Raw genomic sequence first — 9,095 nt, 5'->3', positions numbered from 1 at the left:
TGTCTTCCACTCATATGATGCCTCTGTATTCTGATTCTGACCCTCCCTTTAATTTATCGTATAATGCACATAAGGAATTTTTCACATGATATATAATGAAACAAAATAAAAATGGAAAATAAAAATAGAACGAACTCACCAGCAGTCCTTTGTATAAGATATAGTTGTGTCATTTAAGTTTCCATCAGTCCTTCATCTAATATCCATGTGTATTATTAAAAAAATTACGGTCAATGTTTCCACTGTACAGTAGGTTTAAGGTTTGAAGAACTGGAAAGAAACAAATAATTAAAATAATATACGTTATAGGGCTTACCCGTCTGCCCAGAACTACAATTTTGTGATCAGGCAGCTGGGAACCACGTGGCATTGCATCTCCTAGTTTAGCTAAATAATCAATCTTAAGAATCGAGCATTACCGGGTATGACCACGTGCAAGTGCTAGATAAGAACTTGGGATGCCTAAGCTATGTTGGACGCATCTTCATTGCCTTCCCCATTTCATAGCCAGAAAATGAACACCAATTTTGCAATAAGACTTAAATAAAATTAAGGCTACATTCAAACAACACTGAAGCGCCTTTTTATACATACAGAGATCAGATCAGAAAAAACTACATTGTAACAGCTGACTACATGTTCGTCCGAATGTGCGCAGTTGGTGATTCGTCGGGCGATTTACCCAAGTTGACGATACTTTCTCGTGCAATTTATGATCTCCAGTTCAGTTGGAACAAAGGCAGATGGGGAAATTCAAGAAAAACTATGGAGGCTACAACTTCCATTCTCGTCATACAGGACGCGGTTGTCAAAAACATTAAATAGCACTTTGAACTTGATGGTTCAACTGTTTCCGTAAGTGTTATTTTTAACAGTTCAATGCAAAGTTGAGTCTTTATTGATAGAACAATTTGAATGACAATTCATGCCGCTGCTGTTAGTATTTAGAACGTTTATGATCAACCGAATGCATACGGTGCGCTAAAAGCTGTACAATTAATCTATGGTAATTGTCTGTGTGATTTAATTTCGCTGCAGCATCGTACCGGTGTGCAAATTGTATTATAATGCGAGTAGGTACCGACCTGCCCGACATTCGATTTCGTATCTGCACGTTGTTGGAAAGAGAACATAATGCCGCTCTAGCAACTAGGTACGGCATGCTGGGCGAAACGGAAATGAGCTGCTCTAGTGCGAACAGACACCTCGATATTTCCTCGTTCTGTTCACTAGTCAACACGCTCAGTGAAGGTTCATTTGCAAATATCGTCCCCTGATGCTTGAACAGGATCACCGTGGCACCGGGCAAGAAATTTATTTCGCTACATTAAACAATTTGGCTGCGGTTTGGCGAATTTTAATATGATTGTTGTTTATTACTTTTTATGCTCCGGCAGTGATTCGTGCGGTTTATACGATTTTCGTACACTACGACACCGGCTAGCGAAGGGCGGCAATGAGCAAGTGAAAGGACACAAATTTATGCATTTGCGTATAATTTACGTTTGCGCTGTTAAGCAGTAGTTGGCTGCTCTCGATTATCATTCTGTGGGGACCATCGCTTTGCGAGGCACATAATAAATGTTAAACAATGTATATATTTTATGCACACAAAACGCGATTTTGCTTCTGTTGCACTCGGAGGCAGAACAGAAAAAGGGGCTGAACGTATTTCACAATAAATAGATTTAAAATATACTTTGTGAAACTTTGTCATCGCTTCGTTTGTTGATTAAAAGAAAAGATTTATATTATTTTCATTGTTCAGCAAAAGTATTAATACAATTATTCACATGTTCTTTTCACTATTGTATTCGTACTTCATTATTATCTTTTAGCTCTGTGTGGTTTATGCAGGAGCCGAATTAGGGATGTTATTTCTGCATGCTAATGATTTTTCTACTATCATCCACACTACGCTCTAATAGTCACTAACGAATGCCGACGAAAACTTAACACTAACCTCTTGAATAGATACTTCCATGTTTATAACATAAAAAGAATGAACTCTCTTGCACATCAGGGGGTAATTGAGAGTACGAGTGTTTATGCAATAATGTCCGTAGTTCGTGGTGCTTAGGAGCGAATATTTGATTTTGCATCTTACTTCAACCTACTGCGGATGTTATTAGTTCTGCCACATCGGAATCCGTCGATCGAACCGTCAAATGCATTGTCACACTATCAGCAATTACCAATTTTGAACGGACCAATATCTCGAAGCCACCCCGGAATGCGCCTTTGAATAAAAGGAAAAATATAAGTCAGTTAACTTTAAACTACATTTGTAGCTTGGTTTTAGTTTAAATTAATACCCACCCGAGCACAACAGCAAATGGGTATGTGCACCGTCTGCAACTCTCTCCGATAGATTGGCTGGGGCAAGACCAAGGAATTTCAAAATGGTATTAACCGCTTCTTGTAAACTGCTAACAGTCGCCAACACAAAGGTTTCCTCGGCTTCGACCCATTCTGGAAAAAAGAAGATATTATTCCAACCTGCGAATTAAATAACTAACAGATAGTCCATCAGACCTTCTGTGTCGGCGCTGTCCCAAGCAGCATTAAAGTTTTGTTTCTTAGATTTCTGAATCTGGTCAGCAACGGTTATTTCGATGTCTTCCAGCATATATTCGTCATCGTAACCTTCGTCAGAATCTGGCAAACCAGTGTTTGGGTCACAATCCTTCACGATGAACCGCAGAGTGGCTCCGAACGCAGCTACATAAAATAAAACCGTTTATTAAGTCTGTACAAGAAACATTTTAGAGCTGACTGAATTGGTACGTACCAATCGAACTGGCTCGGCTTGGTGGGAACTCAACGATAACATAGGTTGATTCTTTTTCGCCGTACGGGAGTTTTGGGCACGGTATTACCGCTCGGGTAACGTATTCTTCCGGTAGGACCAAATCAACGCGAACATTCTCGAGCAGCTGATCGGATAGGGTATTAACGCAGTCGAACTGAAACAATGCGAGGAGTAATCAATTATGGTTCGATTTGATCAGAATCAGAATCGATAGATACCTGGAAAACGACGTGATGAGCGAAGCAGTGTTTAATACAAGATACGGTGTACTCGGTTTCGCTTTCGGTAAGCTGCACCGGGGACGATGATTTGTGCAAAGCTCCAAGTCGATGGATGCCTGGGATCTGCAGTAATTTTTCAGTATTGGCCTCTTCGCGAGTGATACGTGGGGCTTTTGGAATTGCTGGAATGGATGAAAGAGAGTTAATTACTAACACAAGGCATCTTGTTAAGAACATTCACGTACTGTTGTTCATGATCATAACTTCATCGGTGACTTCCGGTTGAACGGTCTGCGATTTTGGAACGATGGAAATGTCGAACTTTTCTGTAAGCGGTCCATTCAAATGATCTTTCAGTGATTTCTCCAATAGTGGTAATGAAACGATTCCACTGTCAATGATGTAGGATTTATACAACTCCGGATTAGAAGTGTTCAAGATAGTATAGTAGTACGTTGCCCTGTCACGAACTTCGTCGTCGGAGTCCATCTGACAACGATTCAGCAGGACCAGTACATTTGGCAACAAATCCGGACAGGCAGCACCAAACTGAGCAATGGCAGTAACTGCTGCAGCTCTAACGGTGGCATTTTCCAGAATTACACGGTTGTATATGAATCGAATATAACGCGAGGGACTCTTTGAGAATGGTCCTTCTTTTCCAAGCAAATGCAGAATTCTTACTGCCAGCGAGGTATGCTCGCAATCCTCGATAAATTCGCAAAGATGTGAAAGGCCCGATTCTTTAGCTTCTGGGTTTTCCTCGATAATCAGAATAATTGTGTCAACAATTGAAGTTTTATAATCCAATCCACCTTCTTCACGCAGCATACCACTGAGGAAGTTCATCATGACACCATGTTTGCGAGGGAACTTTGAACAAAGAGCACGAATAGCTTGAACTACGACTACTTTGAACTCGTCGGATATCTCAGCAACAAAGGAAGCAATTTGTTTCATCAGGCGTTCTACTGAGCTCTCAGCACCCGTTTTAAGCAAAGTTGTTATAGCCAAAGTTGCAACCGAGCGGTTCGAATCTGCAATCAATCCTTCCAGGTCGAGATTACACACGTTTACGGCTGGCGGGTGCAGCATAGCGACTTTGTTCATTGTTCGAACAGCGGCAAATCTTAGCGTTGCCTTCGATGATCCACAGAAAAGCTGTAAGATTGCAACAGCAGTAGACAGCTCCCGGGGTTTAGTTCGCTTGAGATTAACAAAAGCATGTGCAGCCTCATAAACAACCATTTCGCTCTTATTCCTCAAGCAGGATTCGACAAAATCAAACAATGGGGATTCAGCACCAGAATTTCCAGCAGCATCTTCCTCCTCAATTATTGTGCATGCGATACGAATCAGGAAGCAAACAGCATAAGGACTTTTCAGATGTTGATTAATCAAACGATTCACCAACTTTGTGACAGCCAATCGGTCAGCTTTTCTAATGTGGTACAACAGTCCAAGTCCGTGATACTGAACCATAATGTTGTCACTGTTCAGGGCTTCCTGAGCCTCATTAGCCCAGCGTTTTACCACTTCCCCGGCACTGTTGGCCAGATGTAATGAGCTTACCAGAGCTCCGCTCGATACTGGTGCGTTACGATCAACAATACACTGCTTCATATACCGCTCCACCGCCTGTAGCATCGTACTGTCCGTGATACTGCAAAGTGCACGAATAGCCGGAGCACGGTATAAATCTTCCTTGCCAGTCATGTCCTTCGTCAACGAGCTAGTCACAATGATAACATCTTCCGCAATTGGGCTAAGTTCTTTGATACCCAAATAAACCATACGACGCATTACCACATCTTTCGATTGAAACAGTTTCGTCATTGCGAAAAAACACTCAGTAGCTTCACGAGAACCTAATTGTTCACCCTAAATATTACGAAAAAAAATTATTATAGGAAAAAACTGCACATTTACAATATATACCTGATTAATTAGATACAGGATCTTGGTAAGAATGTGAGTGCATTTGCGTGCATTGACAGGCGTTTCATTGAATATTCGTGTTTCTTGCAGCACCGCAGTTTTTTCAAGATTCGTAAATGGATTACTTCCTCCTGCAAATAAAAAATTAACTTAAAAAACATAGAAAGGAGCAAAATTACCCGGAAATAGCCATCGGAGACCAAGAGTAATTTTTCCAATAGTAGATGTTATCATTTTCTTACCTTCCTCCTCCTCTTTTTTGTCGCGTTTAAATGAGCTCATTTTCGATGCTTTGCAATTACTCCTTACTGTTCACCACTGCCCTTCGGATGGAAATAACACGTTCCCCGGCAAGCTGATCAGCAACTAGCACCGATTCCGACGGAAATTGCACAAATTTATGCGGCTGTAAGTGGAATTTTTGCCGAAATTTTTCACCACGTCACAACGACTGATGTTTCGTTTGCTGCACACAGGAAAGAAAATTGATCAGACGAGACGTGCGACGGAGACTGTTTGACGTTCACTGAGCTGACACTGGAACAAGGATGCCAGATTGCTTTATTACGTGAGAAGACATTTGCGTATTTGGAATCAAAAATCTATATTCACAATTCCGCAGCTCACGAATGCAAAATATTTTTCCGATAAAGAGTTTCTGAAATTGTTGAGTTGCAAATATTTGTATAAGTAATACTATCCCTTGCATGACAAAATTCTTCTTAGATTTATGAGATACGTTGTATTTAATTACTGTGTTGAACGTAAATCTATATACTGGCAGCTCTGTACTGTACCAACAATCAAATAGGGTTGCCGATGCAGTTGCACAATCCACACGACAATCACAAAAAAACTGAATATCCCGCATTTTGCACTCTACTGGACACCGCAGTCTAAAAGTGCGACTGGCACAAAAAGTGCGACAATGCGAATGCTGTGCGTGAGCAAGAAAAAGAGTGACAACTGCAATGTTGCTGTTTTCTTGTGTCATATACATTGGCATTAGAGAAAATAATCTGGATTAATCCAGGTACAGCTGCAAAGCACAATAAAAACTATTTTCAAAGTTTCAACTTTTTAATTGAAATAAGTCACCCGGAAAAAAATAACCCTAGCACGTAGATAAAAATGCTGATGGTAAGTAGAATACAAAACACAGTAGAAACTAGAAAACTTATCGTCAGAAACGATAACCAAACCATCAAACTTATTGTAGTCCACCATAACTTTCATGGTTTTGAGAGATTCTACCATAAAAATGACGGGTTGTTAAATATTGCAGATTGCAAGGAAAATTGTACTATCCAAAGTGCGATATCGCTAATAAAAGTGCTATTCTACATTATTGCGACAGTTGCCCCTATTTCCCAGGTAACCAAGAAGCATTACCAATGCTATTTACATGCAAGCCAATAAGCATTTAAGTCACCTTAATTGCTACTTAAATGCTACTTTGGCAAAATATACAGCTAATTTACTGCTAACTTATAATGGTGACAATGCTTGTTACCAGCTTATTACCGAGAAGAAGGTTTAAAATAGAATTTTGCATGCTAATTTGCAACAGCTACGCATTCGAAAAGCTAATATACAACAGCGTGCTGTATATAACGCCAGATATGCCAATAAGCGGCTGATTTGCTGCTTATGTTAATGCTTATTGGTTACCTGGGTTAGACTACCCAGTTTTACACAATTATCACAGTCGAATCTCGCACACGAATTCGCTCAAGGAAAATGAAGTGAAAAAGAAGGGCAAGAAGGAAAAAGAAGTTAAACTTTATTAAACTAAAAGCCACTCTACTTAGTGTCAAATTAACAGTACAAGATGCGGTATGCTTCATTTAAGGATTATCACGGTTGTCTAAATAGTCATAAAAGCGGCAATAAATCGTTTCGGTATCTTCGGCGTACTTTTTCGTTATATTCCAAGCAATAAGTGCGCCGAAGAGACCGAAACGATTTAAGCTAAAAAGCACTTTTATGAGCGATTCCGCACTTATTGCTTGGACAATTTTCCTTGCAATTGGCAATATCTTAACAATAAAAAAATTTATTTTTAGGCACACGTTTGACTATACAGTGGACCCCCGTTCGTTTGAACGATTCCTCATGCAAACTAACGTGGTTAGTTTTTAATTTGAACAACTGGCAACTCTACATATGCTGGAACTTGTGTGATCTGGTCGCCCTACTCTTTGTTATTGTTTTGGTGGTTTGATTCAGTTGGAAGTTGGAAGCAGCGAATATTTCATTCTCCGATCGGATTTTTATCATAATCGTTGGGAAAACGCAATATGAAACAGATTAAACACGCTAGATCAGGACAAACAAATCGCGTTTATGCGCATTGTCTGCATAAGTAAATGACGTCATGTTGAGAATGACATTTGAACCATTTTTAATTTGCACAGTACATCCCAAGTAACAACGGTAGCTGAATTGCAAGAGCAATGGCTGTTTACGGGTTGGTTTAAGGCGATCAAAGCGGCATAAAGTAAGCGCTCAAATGGTGTTTAAATAAGCGATGTGTAAGCTACTTTAAGTTTTTTAAACCAATTCTCTCCCAAAAGATGATAAAAAAGCTTAATAGCGGATTTTTCTACTAAACAATCTGCTTCTAAACAGCCATAAACGTCAAACCGTTTTACGGCTGCTTAAAGGTGTTAAAATGTAGAGTGGAAGCTTTCATTGGACTCACAGCTGTCAAACTACTTTAAGTCTGCTTAAGGGTGTTAAAGTGGCTTTACAAACTTCTACCAAGTTTTCTTTCGGCTCACAGCACACATACTGTCAGATCATAGAATTTCGCAATTCGGCTGACAGCAAAAGTTTGTCAGTTATCGACACTATCGACTGCTTCACGCTAGGCGGGCTAGGCTTCAGGTGTAAAGATATTCTCACTGTCTGTTCTGCAGATGCAAATGGGGAGGATCATACGGTGAGTGCTTATGGATCAAAAGATGATGGCGGGTTCAATTTCCGGAAAAAGACATGCATTTTTAATTAACTAGCTTACTTGTACGAGTTAAAGTTATTCGAAACTAAAAATATCGCGTACACGGCGAAATAAAAATGCCGCGTTCCATTTTTTTAAATTTAAAAATAGATTTCTTTTTGGCTGCATAAAGGTTGATGAAGCGTTGATTAAGCGACTGGAAAAGTAGATTGGAAAACTATTTCTCGTACTAAGAATAGAATTGACAGCATTGCGGAAATTGGCTATTTAAAAGTGCAAAAAAGTATCTATTAAGCTTCATTGCAGCTTCGAAAGCAGCTATTAATTAGCCTGAAGCTTGATAAAATCACCAGATTTAGATGTTTAAGAGCTGAAAAAAGGTTTTCATTTCTAAACCTAAACCATAGATCAGTAACAGGTTGAATAAAATCAGCTATAAAAGCGTTTGATCAGCCTGAAATTGTTACTTGGGAATGTCATTCTCGTTAGTGACGAAACCGCAAATTACTTCATGTATGAGAAAATCAAAGACTGATGGCATTATCTACACTCTTAAATTATTCTACCTGTAAATAGGTCGGATTTAGTTAAAGCTAGGTTGAAACTACTCAAAATGCCCTTAAAGTGTACAAACTCAAACTTTGGGTAAAAATTTCAACCAATTTTGGCTACTTGCTATCGATAATTGATTTATTCTCTATGAGAAATAACGCAATTTTAAGTTCCTACTACCAATTTTTTGGTTGAAAAACTACTCAAAATCTGAGTTTGTACACTTTAAGGGCATTATGAGTAGTTTCAACCTAACTTTAACTAAATCCGACCAATTTACAGGTAGAATCATTTAAGAGTGTAGTTCCTTTAAATAATAATCTAGCTTATTAGCTGCTCGGGCCCATAGTGCGGAAAAGTTTCATCATTTGAAACATTTGAAAGCCACTTGAAATATTTCATACGTTTGGGTTTTTGCATGACGAGAAAAGCTCCAGTTGAAAGCCGCACCCATTTTCATTTTGCCAGCTGCCGGCCGATCCTCCGGATAGACGTACGAACACTATTGCATGTTCCCGTTTCACAACGAATCCGTACACGTCAAAGCACAGAAGAGTTTGTGCAAGCGGTTTGCGTTTGTTCAGCGATGCCAATCTTGCCATCTTTTTGA

The 9,095-nt window shown here is 39.5% G+C and overlaps 1 protein-coding gene across 1 annotated transcript; it reads right to left on the bottom strand.

Moving 5' to 3' along the window:
* Positions 1-1,718: 1,718 nt before the first annotated feature.
* Positions 1,719-5,471, bottom strand: LOC128739204 (coatomer subunit gamma). The gene is made up of 8 exons (XM_053834639.1): positions 5,214-5,471; positions 4,972-5,102; positions 3,279-4,914; positions 3,031-3,215; positions 2,792-2,966; positions 2,536-2,721; positions 2,320-2,472; positions 1,719-2,239 (listed from the first exon to the last, which is right to left on the bottom strand). Exons 1-8 carry the CDS (start codon positions 5,251-5,253, stop codon positions 2,109-2,111), a joined length of 2,637 nt encoding a protein of 878 aa, XP_053690614.1. The 5' UTR covers positions 5,254-5,471; the 3' UTR covers positions 1,719-2,108.
* Between the last annotated feature and the right edge of the window lie 3,624 nt (positions 5,472-9,095).

This window comes from Sabethes cyaneus, chromosome 3 (assembly GCF_943734655.1).
Source record: "Sabethes cyaneus chromosome 3, idSabCyanKW18_F2, whole genome shotgun sequence".
In the NCBI taxonomy this organism is placed as follows: Eukaryota; Metazoa; Arthropoda; class Insecta; order Diptera; family Culicidae; genus Sabethes; species Sabethes cyaneus.
Note: the sequence above shows the minus strand (reverse complement) of the source record. Positions and strands in the feature narration are given on the sequence as shown.